The sequence below is a fragment of the Myxine glutinosa genome, chromosome 3 (assembly GCF_964187855.1).
Source record: "Myxine glutinosa chromosome 3, kmMyxGlut1.1, whole genome shotgun sequence".
In the NCBI taxonomy this organism is placed as follows: Eukaryota; Metazoa; Chordata; class Myxini; order Myxiniformes; family Myxinidae; genus Myxine; species Myxine glutinosa.
This window is the reverse complement of record NC_136263.1, coordinates 61,692,241-61,716,463: the sequence shown is the minus strand read 5'-3', so window position 1 is coordinate 61,716,463 and position 24,223 is coordinate 61,692,241. Positions and strand designations below refer to the sequence as shown.

Here is a 24,223-nt window from a genome sequence, read left to right as displayed (position 1 = left end):
CGCAGTTTCCTGGGTGTTTCATTTTAATAGATAAGGTTGCGGAGCCTTCGCTGCGTCCCGCCATTTCGCGCGTTGGTGTTGAACGTGAGTCCGCCATTGAGTGTTCGCCTCGGGAGTTAAAGTCTCGCAATCGGTCATCCGTAACGGTGGTGTTAATCACGGTTACGCGACAATATATATATATTCCATCAGTCACTATGCGACCTTCATATCATCAGTGGAGAACCGCCAGCAAGGTGTCCCATACAGCTGCTGCTGCACCTTGCTGGGAGCGATACGCATATATATATATATGTATGTGTGTATATATATATATATATATATATATATATATATATATATATATATATATATATATCATGCTGTTTAATGCCGAGCTAGCTCGACGCAGTAGTAGTAGTAGTATGATGTTGTCATTCTTTGTCCACATCAATTAATACAATCTTTTTGGACCTCATAAGATTTTCTTTCACATTTTTCCATAGTTTGTTCACATTTACCTCCTCTGAATTTATCTGTATTAACTCCTTATTTACCAGCATCTTCAACTCCTCCAATTAATTGAGCGACTTCTGGTGTTTAGTCGTTTAAGATTAATGACTTTCGTTTAAGTCCAAAGCAATTCATCCATATGACTGTCCGACAAGACTCATAAAGGAATTTGTGTATGAAATGGCGGAACAACTTTCTGAAAATTTTAATTTCTGCCTTGGATCTGGATGTTTTCCTCAAATTTGGAAAAGTATGTTCTTTAATATACCCAGTTCCAAAAATCTGGATGTTTTCCCCAGTGCTTGAGCTCTATCTCACCTGTAACTGCACGAGTATTTGGGGGGTTCCTTGCCGATTGGCTGATAAGGGATATACAACATGGCGTTGACTGCCAACAATTTGGCAACCTCAAATGTGCATTACTTGGTCAGTCTACTTGGCAGTATCTATAGAGGAATTGGCTGGTCTGGTAACTATGTGAACTTGTGCACCATCGACTTTAGTAAGGCCTTTCTTGATCTAACAACATCAACTTCATTTGATCTAACATGTGGTGTTCCGCAGGGTACAAAACTAGGTCCCATTATTAACTCAACTGGACTACCGTTGGACGGTAGTCCAGTTGGGTCCATCACATACTAAACCCTCCGGCGTCCGTCGTCTGTCGTCGTCGTCTGTCGTCTGTCGTCCGTTAACTTTTCGACGTTAACACTCCAGCGTCCACAAATATCAACCGATTCTGATCAAACTTGACATGCAGCATCCTTACCCCAAGGACCAGGTTCGTATTGCATTTCAGCCCGATCCGTTGAAAAATGGCGGACTTAGGCGACCATTTTGTTTTTGGTCATGAAAACGACGTTAACACTCTAGCGTCCACAAATATTAACAGGTTTTCATCAAACTTAGAATGTTTAACCCTTACCACACAAGGTAGGTTGCTATTGCATTCCAACCCGATCCGTCACAAAATGGCCACCATAGGCCGCCATATTGTTTTCAGCTCCGAAACGACGTTAAGACTTTAACGTCCACAAATATTGATGGATTTTGATCAAACTTGGTGTGTGAGACTCTTACCACACAAGGTAGGTTGCTATCTTAAGTCAAATCTAGTAGAGACAACTGACCTACTTTAAAGTTGTCCAGTCAGTTCAGTTGAGTTCTGCTTCCCTGGAAGCTCTAGTTTTCTTGGCAATGATTAATAATGCAGCTGTCACTTCAGCTAATCGCTGGAAATATGTTGATGATCCTGGCCTTATCGATGTTGTATCAAAGTCACATAGTTCACATTTCAGTCTCATATTGATTCTCTCACCGACTGGTGTCATGATAATGATATGAAGCTGAATCCAAGTAAGTGTAAATTTATGTAGATTTAATTTCATCATTCTCCACCTCCTATTCAATTGGAGATTGATCAAGTCCGACTTGAAAGTGTCTCCTCTCTCAAATTGCTTGGCATTATCATCCAGAGTAATCTTAAAAGGGATCAACAGGTCCATCTTCTTGTTAGTAATACCTCATGGCGACTTTATATTTTGGCAAATTAAAGAAAAATTGAGTTAAGGCTAAAATGTACATTCTTCCGATGCTTGAATTTGGAACACCTATATGGTCTTCTGGCACATTCAGAAGAGAGCACTATGCATGATTGCTTTTCCAATTATCTTTTCCTATTATGGTGAACTTTTGAATACTTTTAATGTTGTCTCATTTTCTGATTGGCAGAATTTCATTGCAATCTGCTTTGCTAAATCCTTGCTCACCTCTAAGCGGCATCGTCATCTTTTGCCCCAATCTTGACTTCTTTTATCTGGTCGCAGGCTCAGAAACTTCCAACAACTACATAAAGCTCAAAAAAGAACTCAGAGATAAAAACAATCTCTTGTTCCTTTTATGACTCAACTGTTTAATGCTTGTTTTTAGATTATTGGATAGTTTTAATTATTTGTTATAATAATTTGATTTCTCTTGGTTGATTTTATTGGGTGATTGTTATTTGTAGCAGTCTTGTGCATGCATATTTTTAAAAACTGTTTTATTGGATTTTGCTTTGATGGAATAAACTTTGATGGTTCTGTGTCTTTTCAATTAAACCAAAATTTGATTTGATTTGACTTGATATTTATGCAGTGGCCTGCAAAAGTATTCACCCCTCCAAAGTTTTCACATTTTGAGGCCACCTGAGCTTATTTCATGATGCTTTCAAATCAAACTTCATATATAGTTTTTACAAACTACTCCAAAGTGATAAAGCAAAAAAAATGCAGGTAAAATGTGAAAAGGTTAGATTAACAGAGAATATCAGATGATTCTCAGTTGCAGAAGTATTCAAACCCTTTGCCTAATTAACCCTAAATCACTTCAGGAGCAAATTAATTGTTTGAAAGGTTACAAAATAAGTGTAATAGGTTTCACTTGTATGTAATAAGTGGTTTAACTTAAAAATTAAGCTCCCCCACTTATCTAAGGAGTTTTAAGGTGCGACTCACTTGGTCAACCAACAAGGCAAATATGAAGACCAAGGAGCTTTCCAAAGAAGTCGGCCATAAGGTGGTGGAGAAGCACCGTTCAGGAGAGGGTTATAATAAGATTTCAAAGTCACTCATAATCCCTTTGAGTACGGTGAAATCCATCATTAAGAAGTGGAAGACATGTCATACCACCCAGACTCTACCCAGATCAGGTCGCCCATCCAAACTCAGCAGCCTGGCAAGCAGGAAACTGGTTTGGGATGTCACTGTAAATCCAACAATAACTTTGAAAGATCTGCAGGTTTCTATGTCCAAGATGGGGATCAGTGTTCATCAATCACCAATATCCCATTCACTCCACAAAGCTGGCCTCTGTGGACATGTGGAAAGAAAGCCGTTACTGAAAAAGACAGGTCTAAAAGCTCATATGGAGTTTGCGAAAAAGCATCTTCATGACACTTCAGGCATGTGGAGAAAAGTTTTGTGGTCAGACGAGACAAAAATTGAACTTTTTCGTCTAAATTCAAAGCGTTACGTCTGGTGCAAGCCTAACACTGCACATCACCACTCAACACCATCCCTACTGTCAAGCATAGTGGTGGCAGCATTATGTTATGGGGCTGCTTTTCATCAGCAGGGACTGGCAAGCTTGTCAGGATAGAAGGGACAATGGACAGTGCAACATACAGGAGAATCCTTGATGAAAACCTTCTTGAATCAGCCATGAATCTGAAACGAGGTAGGACATTCACATTTCAGCATGACAATGATCTGAGGCACAAAGCTAACTTGGCTGAATATCAATAAATAAATTGGTATTCACTAGAGTGGCTGGAATAAGACGAAAATAAATGTTCTTGAGTGGCCCAGTCAAAGTCCTGACTTGAACCCAATAGAACATTTATGAAGAGACTTGAAGATTGGAGTCCATCAACGATCCCCATCAAACCTGGCAGAACGAGAGCAATTTTCATGTGAAGTATGGGCAAAGATTTCACGATCTCACTGTTAAGCTGGTAGAGACGTACCCAAAAATACTCATAGCAGTCATTGCTACAAAAGGTGCTTCCACCAAGTACAGACCTAAGGGGCTGAATAGTTTTACAACCAGTGCATTTTGATTTGTACATGCTTTTGCAGGTATGCCTGATGTGTAACCCCCTTCAACTATAAAAGAGTGTTGCGTTTGATCGCTTCATTTATGAATAAAAAAGTTCATTTGGAAAACTTGTTTCTACATCATTCGGAATTCATCCAAATGTGGCATATTATTGGTGGGGGTGAATACTTCTGCAGGCCACTGCATGTTTGTGTAGTATATATTAGAAAACTAAGCTTAGTTCAGACCATTCCTGATCCATAACCGCTTTAATCCCCATATCCAGCAGTCCCATGAAGCTCAGAAAACTAATAATAAACTTCGTTAATACTGTGTGATGTAAGAGCAAACAAATGAGCGGAATTCCTTGCCTCCTGTTTTATAAAGTAAAGGAATCTTTTTCAATTTTTTTTTGCTAGAATGGGCACCCAGCTATATCTATACCCAGCTATATCCCCTACATGTGCACTCCTCGCCCAAATAAAACACAATGCCAAGCAAAGCCTCCACCAATGGGATAACAGAAGGGGGCTGACCCAGTATGCTGCTGATCCCTCAGCTCGGTGGAACTTATCTTCACCAAGGACGGACCTTGAGTGCCACAACCCCAGCTGGAAGAGGCACAAGAAGCACACGAGGCTGAGAGGCTGTACCATTGGGTCTTACCAACTAAGGAAGACAGTAAGTTTGGCTTTGTTTGGCTGTCTCTTAATCCGGTTAACTTGCCTGTCTGTCTCTTAATCTCCGAAATTGGATTTGTTGTCAATATAAGTACAGATACCTGTACAGAAGGGCAAAGGAGATATTGTAGAGGTGACGGGAAAAAACGTCTTCAAATTATCTTATTATTTATTTAAAAGTACATTCGTATCTCCTTGTCCTTGCTTTTCATGTGTTACGTGTGTGAGCTGGTCTTTTGATTCAATATGACCTAAAAAGTCAGATTACTAACTAATGCTGTATGAGCCAACACTTACAATCCCTGCACCCTACATAACCTTGCATGTTTAAGGACCGACCCCATACTCAATCCTTGCATGTTTAAGGACCGACCTCATACTCTATCCTTGCATGTTTAAAGACTAACCCCATACTCTATCCTTGCATGTTTAAGGACTGACCCTTTTTCTCTATCCTTGCATGTTTAAGGACCGACCCCATACCTCAATTCCTGCACACTCAGTCCCTTTCACATGCGCTCCTAACACCACAGTTCATGTTCCCCAATTATAGAGAATTGTCACGCACCCTCACGGACTCTCTTGCTTTTCTTTGCACCAATCAGCTGTGAGCTACGATCACCGGTCTTACTACCTACATCACCAACCACCTCCAACACCATGGAGAAATCCACACAGGAACTTCTCCTCAACTTCTCCCTCGTCCTTATTACGATCCTCCTCATCTGGCTCCTCGTCAAGTCCTATCATGAGTGATTCGGGTGTAGCCATGGTAGTGTTTGGAGATATTTAAGCCATTATGATGGGGTCCCTCAACAAACCCTTCCTTACTCCGTCGCATCTGAAGATCTTAAAGTGCAAGTTGCTGTGTTTTTCTATTTTGTGAACAAATGTCGTTTTCTCAGTCTCCCAACCTGGTGTGTTGGTAATCCCTGGCATGGTCAACTAGACCATAAATTAAAGCAGCATTGATGTAATAATTATGTAATACTTTTACTGAAAATGGTAATTATCACAAATGAAGTATGTTTCTAAGCACGTTGTACTTCATGTAAAGCCACTGTAAAGCGGTTTTTAAGAGAAACGATGTGACAACTGGCAATGCAAGATGCCTACCGGTATTCAGAGGCTGTATATGAACCCTTTCTGACATGCATGACATATATGACATGTGCTCATGTTAATGTGTCCACAAAGAGCAATACAGGTCCAGTGTGACAACACCTGTCCGTGGTCTGCATTGGGTGTACATAACAGGGTGGAAGGAAAAGCATCATGAACAAGAAAAAGAGCAGAGATTGCAAAGCCTCGCCAGGATGTATTTTCAGTGGTTTTTAAGGCTTTTGTGTTAAAACAAATATGGCGGCCGAACCGTGTGACCGATGACGCCATCATTTTTTTTTTCTAAACTAATTTATTCCTAGATTATGCTCAAGAAATCTCATTTTGATCGGATGAAGTTTTGTACTTGTCGAATTATGACGTCATAATGGAGGCCCTTATGACATCATCATGAACATATTTTATTCCCCATGGAGCGTTCTTTACAATGAGCCATGTCTCAATTTTTTCTATTCAGCACTTTCGGAGATATAGAGGTGCAAAGTTTATCGGTTTTTCCAAGATAGCAGCCGAACAACGTGGCCGATGACATCTTCTTTTTTTTCTCCACCAGTTTATGCCCACATGGCGCTCAAGAAATTTCATCTCGATCGGATGAAGTTTTGTACCTGTCGAATTATTACGTCATAATGTAGGCACCTATGACATCATCATTAACATATTTTATTCCTCATGGAGAGTTCTTTACAATGAGCCATGTCTCAATTTTTCCTATTCAGCGCTTTCGGAGATATAGAGGTGCAAAATTTTTCGATTTTTCCAAGATGGCGGCCGAACCACGTGACCTATGACGTCGTAATTATCATTGAAAAATTCTACAGGTGGAGTTGCACCTATGGTGAAAATTTCCTGTCAATCGGACCAACGGTTGCAGAGAAAACCATATTTATTCTGTGCGGACAAACAGACAAACAAACAAATGGACTCAAATGCAATACCGTCTCCTCGAGGTAATAACGAGTCAGGACGGCAGTCTGGACTGATTACACAGAGAAACAAAGGCAGAGTAAAAATGGCAAAGCAGCCATGCCATGAGTCAGCCCACAGTGAGGATTGGGTTTCCCTTCCATTCCAGGCTATATTTCTTTGGCTATGACCGGGTGATTCCAAACAATCCAGCTCTTCCCACCGTTATACAATTCCAGGCGTGCATTCCAAATGCATTTCTGAAAGTGTTCCATATAAGTGCACTGAGATTAAAGGACTGAGATATTTTTTTCTTCAAGATTTGTAAAAATTATGTCAATTGTAAAACCAACAGCGTAGGCAGTATAAGTGTAGCGCCGCGTTCTAATCAGGTTGAGATAATGTCTTGAGGAATGCATAACTGCAATATTAAAGCTAAATGTTCAATAGTTTTGGAAATATCACGTGCACAAAAGTACATGGATGGATGACCAGTCGGTCGGACGGAGCTCATTTCAACGTCCCTCATCTCCGAGCTTGTCAGATGGCCAAGGGGGGGGGGAAAGTGTTGGGGACAATTATTGTTCCACTATTATTGTTCCACTATTGGAATAGAATCCACTATTCCACTCGATCTAATCCACTATTGGACTATTCCACTATTGGTTCCACTATTGGAATTATTGTTCCACTATTATAGTACAGTCCTGGAATAAGCCATACTTGACAAAAATCATTGATTCATTTCCATCAACTATGACTTCTGCCTTCATTCCATCATGCAGGGATTGAATATAATTTACCATTACAAGAGGTATACCACACCTGCATAGCACCGACCATTTAAGGGCCTCACAGAGTCGTATACTTTTCTAAGGTCTCCAAAAAGCACGTCGACCTTGGCATTGTGTTCTCTTGTTTTCTCTACAAGTTGCGTAACACAGAAAATTAAATAAATACCAAAAAAAAAAAATTAAAACTTTAAATTAGAAAATTTAATTAATTATTTACATATGCTGCAAATATGATGCCCATCCTCTTCTTTCTCATTCGATACATGGCACATAAAGTTACATCCGATTGGTTCATCGAAGGTGAGTGCATGTCCATGCAGCTATATAACGGAATAAAAAACCCACCATTTTGTTCTCCCCACCACCTGTATCATGCTTCCCTGAAAGTTCTTTTCCTTCACCACAGTTTCCCTCCCTCCCTTTTTCAACTCAGCTGCTATGTGTTGAGAGACATCAGGGTCCCCTGCGCATGTACAGAGCTGGTCAATTTCTCCCTCATATTATATTCAGCCGTCTCAAAATTTCTATTTGTCAGATCCACCTCTGTTGCCACCATAACATTGTTACAAAACAATATTTTGTTTGCTCTTTCCTCAATACAATCACAATGTGAACTAATTAATGCTGCATATTATCCATTGTACAAACAAACCTATGAACTGTCATTCTTTCCCAGTGGAGGAACATGAAGTCCTGACAGGATAGCTCAAAGATAGCACAAACCTTTAACCTGTCTAGCCTCGTGTTAGATTCCTGACCTGACAATAACTGGTCATGAGAGGGGTGCTTCGCAGACAGCGCTTTGCACCAATGAGCATGCTGTCCTTTGGAGGACATGTCAAGCCAGCTGTCCTGGCCATGAGCATTTACATGTGGATGTGAAAGAGCCCACGTTGACTTTAGAAAAGAGTAGGACATCGTATGCCACTGCCTTGGCCATTTTCTAAATCCCTGATTGTGTATGTGTGCATATGTGTATGTGTGTATGTGTGTATGTGTGTATGTGTGTATGTGCATGCCAGTGTGTTTGTGTTTGTGGATGGATATATATATATCCATATGCCTGGTGTTGGTTTAACGGTTAAGGTGGCTGGCTTAATATCTTAGGATCTCGAGTTCGAGCCCCTGTGGTGCTGTTGAAATAACACCAGGTGGATTGACTCAGCCTGTCATCCTTCCGAGGTTGGCAAAATGATTACATACCAGCCTACTGGATGTAATATACCATTCGGGTATCCTGCATCAGTGGCGACCCGTCCAGGATTGTAGTCTTAGCCAACGAAATCCTCAGCAGCTCCTATGCACCTGATGGCGTGAAAGAAGTGGTTGATATATATATATATATTATATATATGTGTATATATATATATATATATATATATGTATATAATTATATATACATATACAAATTATATATACATATACAAATTATATATATATATATATATATATATATATATATATATATATATATATATATATATATATATATATATATATATATATCAATAGAATAAATATATGTACATATAAACATATACAGTCACGTGAAAAAGTAAGTACACCCCATGTAAAGTTTTGACTTTTTCAACATATTTCAACATACAGCTATTTGATCTTCATTTCAACAATATTGAGAGATAAAGGTGATATAATAAAACAAATATCATGAAACATTTACATTTTGTAGTCCATTGTATAATTTAAATAAACATAAATGCAAATTTCACATGTGGAAAAAGTAAGTAGACCCTTGGCTCTAATCGGTGGTATTGCCCCCTTTGGCAGAAACAACCTCAAGTTAGCGTTTCTTATAACTGTCTACCAGTCTCTGACATCGACTGGGAGAAATTTTTGCCCATTCCTCCATGCAGAATTATTTCAGCTGTGCGATGTTTGAGGGGTTTCTTGCATGCACAGCTCGTTTCAAATCCCCCCACAACATCTCGATGGGATTTAGATCTGGGCTTTGACTAGGCCATTCCAGAACCCTCCATTTCTTCCTTTTCAGCCATTCCTTGGTGGATTTACTGGTATGTTTAGGGTCATTGTCATGTTGCAAGGTCCACCTTCGGTTGAGCTTCAACTCTCCGACAGATGGCCTCACATTATCCTCAAGCACCCTCTGGTACAATGAAGAATTCATAGTGGATTCCATGATGGTGAGCTGCCCAGGCCCCGATGCAGCAAAGCTGCCCCAAACCATAATATTTCCACCACCATGCTTTACAGTTGGTATGAGGTTCTTGTGGTCAAATGCTGTCTTTGGTTTTCGCCAAACATGTCTTCTGGTACTTCTGGTATATCACCTTTATCTGTCAATATTGTTGAAATGAAGATCAAATAGCTGTATGTTGAAATATGTTGAAAAAGTCAAAACTATACATGGGGTGTACTTACTTTTTCACGTGACTGTATATACATATTGAAATAGATATACAATATAAATATATACACATATACATACATATATACTGAAGACAATATATACATATACTGAAAAACCACACAATGAATGAAAATCTTAATCCTAATTGCACTAGTTACGAAATATTTGAAGAATTAAACCTGTTACAGGATACACCTGTCATAATATTGGCTTTAAGATTGGATCTCAGGAAAAGGGAACATTTGAAGTTCGAGAAAGAAAAGCGATATCCAATCAACAACAATGGTAATGAAAATGACAACCACCCCTTTGGGTGTTGTGTTCAAGGTGACATTTTACAACTTCAGTCTTGAGCATGTGTTTCTGCCTTCAATGAGCTTTAAAACACAATGCCTTACTTTGGCTCGTCCTTTATACTACTTATCTCTCACAATTTTGAGAGGTACTTCTACAAACATAGAAGTGAAGTTGCTAGACAGCTGTTCTATAAATTCTCCATCAGAAAGATAACCTTACACGTCACACATCAATCCGCACAAGAATAATAAATGCACGTTGTCTGAGCAGGGCATCTGCCTTGGCAATTGTCAAGGCCGTGCCTGGTGCTGGAAAACGTTAGGTTAGGACTCCCTTAGACGTGTGGGGAATTTGTCCAAAGGTCAAAACTTTTTGTGATTGGGAATGCTTATGTCCACATATAAGTTTTAGACGACATTGCTTGTACAACTCACTGGAAAAAAAACATCAAGCAATGCCAATGTTAAATCTTTGGGAGCAGCATACTTTTATCGGGCAAACAAAAGTACCTAAAGTAAAGATAGAAGGAAGAGGGGGAAAGGAATGTGAGAATACACAGAGGGAGCCAAGATGTAAAATACACTCTTCCCATGTGCCTAAGTATATAAATAAAAAAATAACAGAAAATGTCATTGCACCCTCATGTGCAAGGGTGAAGAAAGTGTAGCAGATCTCCACAAGGGCATCACCATGGACTATCAACTGTAGTGTGCAATGATCACGTAGGTTTGCACAACTTTAGACGTGGGGATTGAGGGTTAGAAACAAGAGATGAGCAGTGACGGAGAGATGTCTGATTGTGAAGACATAGGGTTAAATAAATCTGGTCACCAAGTTGAGTGTCTAGACTCTAGATGGACACGTATAGGGTGGCCACTGTTTCATGTTCACCTCTCCAGCCAATGAGTACGTGACCGGGATTCATTTACAAAAATTAAATCTGCCCGTTGAGTCATTACCGAGGTGCAGCTGTGCCACTGACTTTCCAAAATTTTCATTTTCATATCTCATGAGATCTGATGAAATTTGAGAATTTGACGAGAATGTCATTAGATCTGGTAAAATATCACAGACTTTTGTTCATTTATAAGGATGATGCAGTGCCCCCAATAGACTGTACCAGGAAGGAAAATATGCCAGGATAGCAGCACACAACTGGGCCTACTATGTTTGAAAGGTACTTGTGGTATCTTTCTATAATTCACCAAATGTCTGTCTGTCTGTCTGTCCGTTTGTCTGTCCGTTCCCAGGTACCGCAAAAACGGCTGAACCGATCGCAACGATATTTTGGGTGGGTATTCCTGGGACCCCTGGGAGTAAAATAGGCCATATTGTTTTTCCAATTTTCCAGTTTTTCCAAACATGATGGAATAATATTTACCGATATGAACAGTGATGTGGCTTTTATTGAAATTCTACAAATACTGTTTAGATTTTGATGATCTGCGTGTGATATGATTTAACGGATGTTTATATAAATCGTTTAAAATAAAATAAAAAACCTTCAATTTCTGATATTTTGCCTTTTCATTTGGGCCTCCCAATTGAAGCCCCGCCCATAGGGTGGGTACCGTTTCTAGTCCTTAAAATAGTCACCCTGGTTATAAACCAAGATTACTCCTCACTGGGTAAAATGGCCAATCTATGCATTAACCCAATACAGTATAGGCATTTTTCCCAATGTACCAGTCCAAAAGCTGTGATATTTGATGTCACTGAATAAATGTAAGCACCGAGGACACGCAGCTTAATGTCCCCTCCTAAGAGTGGCCATAACATGCCCTCTACTGGCACAGGATGGAAATTTTAATGGGATTGAATTCCCAATGACGATGTAAATCATGGGAGTAAATCCAGACAAGATGCACTTGGTTGGTTATGAAGGTATCGAAAGACAGTGGGATTGTGGGAGGATTATGTAATGGTGCACTTGATGTTATATTGTTATATACTTAAAAAGGTCATAACCAGAACATTAACAGGGGTAAGCAAAGGTATTTTGCACAAAGTTTCAGAGTGTGTTAGCACGATAGAGAAAAAACATAGCTTGCTGTTGACATCACGATTGCCAAGTTGAAATTCCAAACCACAAGCAAGGTTAGGAAATAACTTTGTCTGGAGGAGATTTGTCCAGACAAAATTCCCAAATCCTTCGGTAACTTTTATATCATAGAGTCATGTGCGTCAGACACCTTCCTGGTACCTCTTTACTTTCGGCTTCAACCTTTCATTACCAATAAGATATAAACAGAACATGCAATGATATCACTTTTCTGTTCCAACGAACCCCAACAGGGAGACCTTCGGTGCAACGTGATCGAAACAAGATGTAAAAGAGGACATCCAAAGGTGCTCCAAAGGTCAATTCAAGGACTTGAAGAAGAAGAAGAAAAACAGCGAAAGTTCTCGGAGGTCAAAGTGCGCGCAAGAATAGCCAATGGAATATCATTGAACAACACGATGAGTTTGACAGGTATAGAGGGTGCAAGTTACAGAAAATGAACACAATTGTTGGGGTGAACGACCTCGTGTGTAAAAGGGAATAACTCCACTGTGAAGAAACCGACGATCGAGCGAACCCCAACACGCGCTTTGCGCAAGGGAACGGCCGGGCGTGCAACATGCCACCAGGTTCATACCAATGGCAGAGCCTTTTGCTGAATTTCTTGTTAATTGTGCTTGTTCTTTTGCTGCTTCTTTTGGCATTGCGTGTTATATAAAAACAGGTGCACAGAATGAATCTCAACGCTCCCTAGGTAACAATCTCCATCACTTCCACGTGAAACTACATATATGTAATCATTCCTATTGTATCCATCATATGACCCCAATAACAACTTAAGAATGTTCAGCACCTTCATTACTTCCCTCATGATATCCAACGAAGTAATTCTCATGTTTTCAACATGGAAGTTTTGTGAAACACTACACTTTGATGTGCCCTGCGTGGCATCGCAGGGCATCGGCACCTGCATGACATCACCACCTGTAGATACCATCACTTCACTGCACATAAAGTCCTTTGCGGCCTGACGCTTGCTCTCTGATATCTAAATGTCTCTTCAAAAGGAGATGCATCACCAGCTAGCACTTCATTGTTTCACTGCATACATCTTGTGAATGTTTGAAAACATTTAAAACAATACCGTAAAATGGGGTGAATAGGGACAGCAAGGTGAATAGGGACACAAACTGAAAAACAGTTCGGAAACTTTTTTCGCTGAAAATTGATAACCATACTGATTTGTTGATATTTGGGTTGAAAGTGTTCTCTTGTTTTTTTAAAAAGCAACTTATAGTCCCTATTAACCCCATACATGGGTTAAATAGGAATAAATAGGATTTTTATGGCTGTCCCTATTCACCCCGTTTTACGGGTGAATAGGGACAGTCACTAATACAAAAAAATAATAATCAAGAAACAATCCTGAGTTTCCAACTTATTGATAAATTGATAGCTCAGATGGATGCACATAATATGCACCCATAATATAAACCACGGTGCCAATGAAAAAAAAAATGGGATAAAAAGTTTCTCCAAACTCCCTATTTCTTGATTATTATTTTTTTGTATTAGTGACTGTCCCTATTCACCCGTAAAACGGGGTGTATAGGGACAGCCATAAAAATCCTATTTATTCCTATTTAACCCATGTATGGGGTTAATAGGGACTATAAGTTGCTTTTTAAAAAAACAAGAGAACACTTTCAACCCAAATATCAACAAATCAGTATGGTTATCAATTTTCAGCGAAAAAAGTTTCCGAACTTTTTTCAGTTTGTGTCCCTATTCACCTTGCTGTCCCTATTCACCCCATTTCACGGTATCCAAAACTCTCTTTTGACTCGTTTCTTTCTTTGTGTAATTCATTGCATTGCACGGTGTCTGTGCATTCTACTTGTGTGGTGTTTTTAAAAGTCCATACTATGTATGGCAAACACACCTCCCTGGTGCTCTGCTTAAAATAAACACAAAAATATTAGCCTATTCTTACACTTTAACAGCTCGATTTGCTCTAATAAGCTTGAAAACATGTTTTATGGCCACAAGGATCATCACAAAGACAACCTTTACCGAACTCAGTGGGGTAATGGATAGCAAGCACCCGCTCTGAATCTGATGAAATTTAACTAGGAGGTCAGAGGTTCAAACCCGACCATGGCCTCGTGACACCAAAGACTAGATATGGTACCTGCTGCTTCATTCCTTGATGCTCAGCCAGTAAAAAGGATAGAACACGGACAAACAACCATAGGTTGGCAACCATTGTGCAGGCTTGATGGCCTCCTGCGTTGAAGCCCCTTGCAAGGGAACTCATTTCATTTTTATTTTAACTTCCTAACTTCAGGAAAATGTTGCTATGGGAAGGGAGCCCTGGTTCATCTGGACAAGTTTATCAAAAGTTCCCGAGCGAAAGGGATGAATAAAGTCATGTCATTTTTACAACATCTGTGTTGATGTTCTACGAGGCTCATCTTAAAAACCCATACTTGTCATCTCTGCTTTTTGGGTACAGTGGTGCCCTATTGGTGAGAACAAAGGACTGGGATATCCCAGAAGTTGTGGGCCAGCACGATAATGGATTTGGATTCTAATCTACAGTAAATTAGGATTCTCTTAGAAAAGTTACCACATCATCTCAACTGCCAGGTAAAAACCAAGCGAGCTCATTATTGACCTTCAAGGTGAGATTAATCTGCCTGTCCCATCAGGTCTGGTCTATATGTGATGCAGGTCTGCTCGATGTGGTTGACTCTTACTCCTTCCCTAGTTGCTTTCAGTAGTTCAATCTGAATGGCTATATTCCCGATTTTTAAAAAGCAAAATCCTTAAATGTCTTACCTGCAGTTCAGCCACACTCTTTCGTAGTTCCAGCAGCTCTCTGTGAGGCCAGGATGACCCAACTGACCCCACAGGATGATCCAATGCATGGGTCATCAAGCCATCACCGGTCTTCACTGGGGTCTCCGCCTTTGGGCAAAATGGCACGTGGGTAGCTGCTACTCCAGAGGCAGCTGTAAAAGTCGTCTTACTCTGCATCAGCAGTTGTGATTGTTGAGGAGATGAAGATGGTCCAGGTGGTGGAGTTCGAGTGCTCAACACTCCATCACCTTCTCCTCTCACTCCCCTCGTTCTTTGTTTCTGGTCTTCGCATTCCGTCGTGCCTCTAAGTGGCACCATGGGAGAAGACCATCGTTTTTGAATGTCACTGCAATGCAGAGAAGCCCAGTTGCTCATCTGTTGTCTGTTACTTTCGCTCAGCCTTTGTGGTACTCGACCACCATCTGGCCCTAGCCTGGACCTCGAGTATGTCCTACTACCAAACTCCTTGCTTGTGTGGCTATTTTGACCCTTTCCTGGCAGTCCATCTGCTGATCCATGACCAGAAAGGTAGAGCTTCATATCCAGGCTGGAGCGTAGGGGCCGTCCAGATGTTGAAGGACCTGATGTTCGACGCCTCGTGACGGTGGGAAGATCAGAAGAAGACTGCGGATCCAAAGGGGATAGGAGAAACATCGAACAGCAATTAATATTGTGGAATTAGTGGATAATGACACTTTTATGGAATATAAGTAATTAATGAAGACACATTATTGTCAGATATCTGTACTAAAAAAGAATGCATGCCTCAATGTTGCACAGCTAAATGGTTATTCATATATCGTGGGACCCGCTATTCACAGGGGATACGTTCCTGGAAAATGTCGCGAACTGCGAAACCACGAATGGCGGGGCATTGTTTCATGGAATTGTTTCATTGTTTCATTGTCTGGCTCAATGGTGGAATGGAAAAAAGGGTGATAGGTTCCCGAGTCTCGAAAATCCGCATATAGAGAGGAACAAACCACGAATGGCAAGGCAAAAACGCGAATGGTGAGGCAAAGCCTGAGAATGTCAACGATAATCCATGAAGGTCGATGAAAGTCAGGGGAATGTCGATGAAAATCCCAGAAATTGTGAGGTAAATCCCACAAATGTCGGCGATAATCCCACAAATGTCGGCGATAATCCCACAAATGGCAAGGCTGATCCCGCGAATGTTGGCATTAATCCCGGAAATGGCAAGACAAATCCCAGGAATGTGGATGAAAATCCGTGATTGCATGCCATGCCAGTTTCAATAGGGAAAATGGAGACGGTTAATTGCACTAATAGATACGATGGAGTGTTTTCATTCTGTACAGTAACCCGTGGGGATGAATTGTTATGTAGCTGGTGGAACATCCCGCGAAGCTCTCGATTATGGTGCAGCTAAAATTTGCGGCCGCGAAAGCCATGAAAACGCAAAGCACACAGCAGTGCATGTAGAAGCAGGTCATGCTTGCGGCTCGTATAAGATGTTTTTTTTGCGAATGTCCAGCTGCTTTATGCATGGTTGGTGAAAGATGGGTTTTATAAATGTGTCAAGCTAGCGGCTCGTGAAAAAAAAAAATTGCACCCCTGAAAAAGCTCGAATTCACAGAACATGGCCGCAAAGTGAAAAAAAACGGCGAATTTGTGGGACACTTTTCCGCGAATAGAGAAACAGGTTGCATTATATCACCCGCGAATACGCAGAACCCGCAAATAGCACAACCGCGAATAGCAGGGTCCGACTATAATATCAAGGCGAAACCTATGTTTTATCAGTGAATGAGTAATATTATGTCCATGGAATAGACTGAACACTGCTACGCCATACATATTTGCATGGAGAGAATTGGGGTCATTCCCCCACCCCGAACCACCAAGAGGATTAATTATTTTTATCACCTAAAACCTCCCCATGCACATGCCGAGTACAACCAGCAGTTTTCAACTCATTCCGTCCAGCACTTTAGGAGGGCATATACGTCAAACAAACTCCTAAACAAAGAGACACTTCTTGAATTATTGTGTGATAATAAAATATATGTAGCACGTTGAGCTCACATGACCACACCATCCATGCAGGAATCGGATATTGGCCTTATGAGACTCCACGCCATTCCACAAAGGACTAAATGTAGTCTAACAACGTCCACATAGATTTCAACTTTAGAGCAACAGATAAACATTAGCTGACACTTCATCCAAAGTGAAAAAGTTGAAGCTGATAAACACTCAAGTGAATACCTCTGCCATCTATCTATCTGCCATCTATGTATCCTCAGAACAGTGAACAATGTGACGATTTCATGATAGATTCTCCCATGTTTCCTCATACTAAAATATGCAATTTGGTGTCTGTCTGTCTGTCTGTCTGTCTGATCGCAATACATTCTGCAGTTAGTTATCCCATCTCAACCAAACTTGACAGGAGGACTAAATGTCACACGATGAAGGTTGTAGCAACTTAATTTCCAAAGGGGTTTTCTGTCTTGGGTGAAATCCATGCTAAGGTGGAAATCCGTGTTGAGATAGCTAATTGTGGACTTTTTCCAAGGCCAATTCCAATAACAAAAGTAACAAGAAAGAGCAATCAGAGATTGCAGACCCTCGCCAGGACGTGTTTCAGTGGTTTTGAAGGCTTTTGTTGTAAAACAAATATGGCGGCCGAACCATGTGACCGATGACGTCATCATTTTTTTTCCTCCACCACTTTATCCCGAGATGATGCTCAAAAAATTTAATCTTGATCGGATGAAGTTTTGTACTTGTCGAATTATGACGTCATAATGGAGGCACATATGACATCATTAACATTTGTTATTCCACATGAGGAGTTCTTTACAAAGAACCATGTCTCAATTTTTTTCTATGCAGCGCTTTCGGAGATATAGATGCAATTTTTTTTGGTTTTTCCAAGATGGCGGCCGAACCATGTGACCGATGACGTCATCATTTTTTTTTCTCCACCAATATATCCCTAGATGACACTCAAGAAATTTAATCTTACTCGGATGAAGTTTTGTACTTGTCTAATTATGACGTCATAATGGAGGCACCTATGACATCATCATTAACATATTTTATTCCACATGGAGAGTTCTTCACAATGAACCATGTCTCAATTTTTTCTATGCAGTGCTTTCGGAGATATAGAGGCGCAAAATTTTTCAGGTTTTCCAAGATGGCGCCCATACCACGTGACCTATGACGTCATAATTATCATTAAAAATTATATAGGTGGAGTTGCACCTATGGTGAAAATTTCCTGTCAATCGGCCCAACGGTTGCAGAGAAAATCATATTTATTCTGTGAGAACAACAAACAAACAAACAAGAAGACATCATGCGTAGCACGATACTTGCAAAATCCGCCCCCCCCCCCTAAGTTTTCCATTGATACAGCGAATTGTCCATTTCATGAAGATAAAAATTTGCAATGTTGATCAAAGCTTGGGTCAACAGGATGAAAATTTACGATTTTTCAGCTGAAAAATGAGGATTTTAGAAATTTGGCCTATGTTGACCTTTTGGCCTATGTTTACCTAAAATATAATTTGTGGTTGAATTCAGTGACCAGATATGCAAGTCCTCTTCAAATTGCAAGTCAATTGGATGAAAATTGAGGATTTTAGAAATTTGGCCTATGTTGACCTTTTGGCCTATGTTGACCTCAAGAATACTTGGTGGTTGAATTCAGTGACCAGATATGCAAGTCCTCTTCAAATTTCAAGTCAATTGGATGAAAATTGAGGATTTTAGAAATTTGGCCTATGTTGACCATTTGGCCTATGCTGACCTCAAAAATACTTGGTGGTTGAATTCAGTGACCAGATATGCAAGTGGTCTTCACATTTCAAGTCAATCGGATGAAAAGTGAGGATTTTAGAAATTTAGCAAATTTGGTGACCTTTGGCCTATGTTGACCTTTTGACCTATTGACCACAAAAACAATAGGCTTCTGACTTTTGACCAACTCTACCATTTGGGGAAGTTTGGTGAAGATCGGTTGAAAATTGTGACCTGTAGGCCGGTGACAAACAAACAAACAAGAAAACGTCATGCGTAGCATGATACTTGCAAAATACGCCCTCCCCCAAAAGTTTACCATTGATACAGCAAATTGGCCATTTCATGAAGATTTAAATTTACAATCTTGATCAAAGCTCGGGTCAACAGGATGAAAAGTGACGATTTTAGAAATTTGGCCCATGTTGACCTTTTGGCCTATGTTGACCTCAAGAACACTTGGTGGTTGAAGTCAGTGACCAGATATGCAAGTCCTCTTCAAATTTCAAGTCAATTGGATGAAAATTGAGGATTTTAGAAATTTGGCCTATGTTGACCATTTGGCCTAAGTTGACCTCAAAAATACTTGGTGGTTGAATTCAGTGACCAGATATGCAAGTGGTCTTCAAATTTCAAGTCAATTGGATGAAAATTGAGGATTTTAGAAATTTGGCCTATGTTGACCTTTTGGCCTAAGTTGACTTCAAGAATACTTGGTGGTTGAATTCAGTGACCAGATATGCAAGTCCTCTTCAAATTTCAAGTCAATTGGATGAAAATTGAGGATTTTAGAAATTTGGCCTATGTTGACCTTTTGGCCTATGTTCACCTAAAATATAATTTGTGGTTGAATTCAGTGACGAGATATGCAAGTCCTTTTCAAATTTCAAGTCAATTGGATGAAATTTGAGGATTTTAGAAATTTGGCCTATGTTGACCATTTGGCCTATGTTGACCTCAAGAATACTTGGTGGTTGAATTCAGTGACCAGATGTGCAAGTCCTCTCCAAATTCAAGTCAATTGGATGAAAATTGAGGATTTTAGAAATTTGGCCTATGTTGACCATTTGGCCTATGTTGACCTCAAAAATTATTGGTGGTTGAATTCAATGACCAGATATGCAAGAGGTCTTCAAATTTCAAGTCAATCGGATGAAAATTGAGGATTTTAGAAATTTAGCAAAGTTGGTGACCTTTGGCCTATGTTGACCTTTTGACCTCTTGACCCCAAAAACAATAGGCTTCTGGCTTTTGACCAACTCTACCATTTGGTGAAGTTTCGTGAAGATCGGTTGAAAATTGTGACCTGTAGGCCGGTGACAAACTAACAGAGTCACAAACACAACCGACCAATATACTTGAAAAATCTTCGATTTTGCAAGTAACAAGAAAACGTCATGCGTAGCACGATACTTGCAAAATACGCCCTCCCCCAAAAGTTTACCATTGATACAGCAAATTGTCAATTTCATGAAGTTTAAAATTTACAATCTTGATCAAAGCTCGGGTCAACAGGATGAAAAGTGACGATTTTTCAGATGAAAAATGATGATTTTGGAAGGTTGACCTTCAGTTGACCTTTGACCTTTTGACCTTAAAAATAGTTAGTTTCCCTATTGAGTGACTCAATGTGCAAATGCTGTTCAATTTTCAAGTCAATTCGATGAAAATAGAGGCTTTTTGAAATTTGGCCTACGTTGACCTTTTGGCCTATGTTGACCTCAAGAATACTTGGTGGTTGAATTCAGTGAACAGATGTGCAAGTCTTCTCCAAATTTCAAGTCAATTGGATGAAAATTGAGGATTTTAGAAATTTGGCCTATGTTGACCATTTGGCCTATGTTGACTTCAAAAATTCTTGGTGGTTGAATTCAATGACCAGATATGCAAGTGGTCTTCAAATTTCAAGTCAATCGGATGAAAATTGAGGATTTTAGAAATTTAGCAAAGTTGGTGACCTTTGGCCTATGTTGACCTTTTGACCTATTGACCCCAAAAACAAAAGGCTTCTGGCATTTGACCAACTCTACCATTTGGTGAAGTTTCGTGAAGATCGGTTGAAAATTGTGACCTGTAGGCCGGTGACAAACTAACAGAGTCACAAACACAACCGACCAATATACTTGAAAAATCTTCGATTTTGCAAGTAATAAACAGACTCAAATGCAATACCCTCTCCTCTGGCGAGGGTAATAACAACACCAATTATAATCGCATAATATTACTGTTATTTCAAAACAATATTAATACTAATGTAATATCCCCCTCCCCAAGGGGTGTTTCCTCCTTGAAGAAGCACCTTGTTAACTAGCTTATCGTAGCGTTTCGTGCTGGCACTCCAACCAGAAGTAAAAAATAGTGTAAACCATAAACACGCATGATTACCTTTTGAAACAGTCGCTACTGCTGTTTAACACTAAACCAAAAGGGAAGAAACTCAGCGTGTGTTCAGTTACCAATGCTTGCCAAGCCAGCCGTTCCTTATCAACAGTTACAAATGGAGTGCTTGCTCGAATGCTTAAGCCACTTGGTGGGCACTTTACAAGAAACTTGGTAAATGAACACACCTCTGACATTATTGAGGCCCGAGCCTAGATCCACTGTAATCCATACATATACCCCAGAGAGGATAATAAAATAACCCTTTGTGGAGGTGGTGGGAGAGGGCATTACATGCTGTGGGGAGTACTTGCAATTTTACACTGTACACGTGGCCTAGCGCAAGTGCTCTACTGACCCATGCCAGAGGAAGGCGGCGTTACGCTCCCATAGGACAAGTGTTTCTAGTTAACCTAATTGTTGTTTCCAAATGTGCCGACAATGCCCCACTGTCAGTTTCTTCCTGTCACTTTGCTCTTTCATGAGCCTAGTTTTCTAAACAAAGCAAAAAACTGATATTAATCTTTCAGGAATGCAAATACTTCTCGCGTATTTTCCAAATCGAGATCTGGTGTTGATTGCGGAAAGTATGGATGGACTGAAGGAAAAGATGAACAAGTGGAAGGAATGTATGGAGACAAAAGGTCTGAAGGTGAATTTCGGAATGACGAAGGTGATGGCAAGTGGTAAAGCATGTGGTGAGGTGGAAAGAACTGGGAAGTGGCCCTGTGCTGTGTGCAGGAAGGGTGTCGGCGTGAACTCCATTCAATGTACAATGTGCGCTGAGTGGGTTCATCAAAAATGTAGTGGTCTGAGAGGGTCATTAACCAGTGTGGCAGCTACATTCAAATGTAAGGTGTGCACAGAGGGCCTGCAGATGGAGGAAATGTTGAGTTGGATCTTGGAGACGGCGTGAAGCTGGAAGGTGTGAAAACATTTTGCTACCTCGGAGACATGCTGAATGCAGAAGGTGGATCAGACTCGGCAACCGTTGCTGGAGTGAGATGGGCATGGAAGAAGTTTCGGGAACTGAGTGGCGCGCTGACGAGGAGGGGAGTGTCGTTGAAGCTGAAGGGAAAGGTATATGCTGCATGTGTGAGAAGTGTTATGATTTATGGGAGCGAGACATGGGTAATGAACGTAGAGCAGCAACGAAGGCTGGAAAGGATGGAAATGCGAATGGTTCGGTGGATGTGTGGAGTATCGTTGAGAGAGAGGAAGACAAATGATGAATTGCAAAAGATGATGGGAATAGAGCCTGTGATTGATGCTGTGAAGAGGAACAGGTTGAGATGGTTTGGTCATGTGTTGAGGAAGGATGAAAGTGACTGGTTGAGAAGAATGATGGAAATAAATGTAGAAGGAAGTAGAGGACGGGGAAGACCGAGAAAGACTTGGCTAAAGATGGTGGAAGAAGAAATGCGGGCAAGGGGGTTAACAAGGAGAGATGCAGAAAATAGGGCAAGATGGAGAAGATTGTAATGGGGACCGCAAGGCTAATCCAAATTTTCCCTCTAGCAGGGAAAATGGCCTTAAAATGCATGTTGTTGTGTGTTGTTGTATTTTCCAAATCGGTGATTATGGCAGCAAATTTATATTTTAAATCACAAAGAAAGCTCTCTAATCTTATCGGACATTCATAAAAAATTACATCTTTATTACTGTATCAATTACAGCTTTATCAAGTAGAAAGCGCAGGGAAATAGGTGAAGTCAGCAAGTGCTGGTAGAAAAGGTCAAATTTTGAATTGAAATGAACTCTTGTACCTTCACAGTTTGATTTTTCCATTTTTTCCAGCAGATCCTTCTTTCCTTTTTCTTTGAAAATATAATGAATTGGTTGCAGCAGATCAAACAAATCGCTGCAAACTACACCTCGACCCAACCATCTGACATTGCTGAAACAGGTCCCAGAATAGTCCGACCAAGACGCTTGTTCAGCAGCGCACTGAAACCTCCCCAAGGCCCACTCATGGAAGCAGCACCATCCATCAGTAGAGGAATATGCAAGTTTATCAACATTTAGTTCCAATTTCTCCAGGGTCACCAAGTTCTTCAGATTATCAAGAAAAGGAGAGGGGGAGATAAAGAGCGAGAAAAAGAAAGATAATGAGAATGGGTGTTGAGAGAGGGGGAAGGAAGAGAGAGTAAGTTCCTTTTTTACTTTACTGTACCCAAACACAAAGTTGCACAACATCTCCAATGTCTGTAGCCTTTTTCTTTCAACATTACCTGTTGGCTCTTTCTAGGCTCTTTCTTTCTTTCAAGATTTCTTTCAACATTATTCTTCAGCTGACTGAGGCTGAGCTGTTGAAAAATCTGCTTTCTTTCTTTTTCAACATGATTGTGGAGCAGTGAGTCCATTCCAGCAACAAAGCAATGCCATATAGAATTTCCTTTCGGAGAAAGAGATGTTTTCAATCCAGCAATTTAATATTTCTGCAATTCAGATCCAGAAGGAAATTTCTGATTAAAGTTAGGCTTTCATTTCTGACTTTCCTGGGCCGTGATTCTTCACAACGTCGGATCTTCTGACAAACCTTCTCCTGCAAAGAAGTCAGATGGCTTTCCAGCTCTTTCAATAACAGAAAATTCATTCTCCCAACTTGCTTGCACAATCAGCTTTTCCTCGGTTGGAATACAAGAAAGTCGGGATTGTTTGACTTTCGATAGCATACGACAAACATTTTCTTCCCTTTCTTCTCCTGAACATTTTTTCTTTGGAGCATGAAGTTAAAATCTTCCAACAACTATCGAGAGTCCATAGAACACCTTAACCCATGCAGTCTTCAGAAAAAAGACATGGGACTTTTTGGAACATGCACATGGCACTTCAATGGAAACAGTTTGTTGAAGAAGAAGAAGAAGAAGATGAAGAGGAAGAAGATTCTAAAATTCTACCACCTTGAGTACAAATGGCATGTATGATTGGTCGAGACAGCAAACAATTT

General features: G+C 40.3%; 2 protein-coding genes and 1 long non-coding RNA gene across 7 annotated transcripts in view; 1 reads left to right on the top strand and 2 right to left on the bottom strand.

Annotated features, from left to right (window-relative positions):
- LOC137413935 (sarcolipin-like) overlaps nucleotides 1–5,969 on the top strand; it is an 81,685-nt gene extending 75,716 nt beyond the window's left edge. For both annotated transcript variants that reach the window (XR_013622837.1, XM_078774109.1), the window contains 2 exons: nucleotides 4,628–4,749; nucleotides 5,354–5,969. Coding sequence is in view for 1 of the 2 variants with exons in the window: in XM_078774109.1 (XP_078630235.1) it covers nucleotides 5,409–5,504 (96 nt within the window). In the remaining variant the exon portion in view is untranslated. Of the gene's footprint in view, nucleotides 1–4,627; nucleotides 4,750–5,353 lie in introns of those variants that run through there.
- LOC137417286 (centrosomal protein of 85 kDa-like) overlaps nucleotides 1–24,223 on the bottom strand; it is a 171,156-nt gene that overhangs the window by 65,831 nt on the left and 81,102 nt on the right. For all 4 annotated transcript variants that reach the window (XM_068103134.2, XM_078774090.1, XM_078774091.1 and 1 more), the window contains one exon: nucleotides 15,100–15,744. In XM_068103134.2, the coding sequence (XP_067959235.2) occupies nucleotides 15,100–15,744 (645 nt within the window). The remainder of the gene's footprint in view (nucleotides 1–15,099; nucleotides 15,745–24,223) is intronic.
- LOC137417290 (uncharacterized) lies at nucleotides 4,699–7,720 on the bottom strand. The gene is made up of 2 exons (XR_013622838.1): nucleotides 5,163–7,720; nucleotides 4,699–5,093 (listed from the first exon to the last, which is right to left on the bottom strand). It is a non-coding gene; the product is annotated as an uncharacterized LOC137417290 (long non-coding RNA).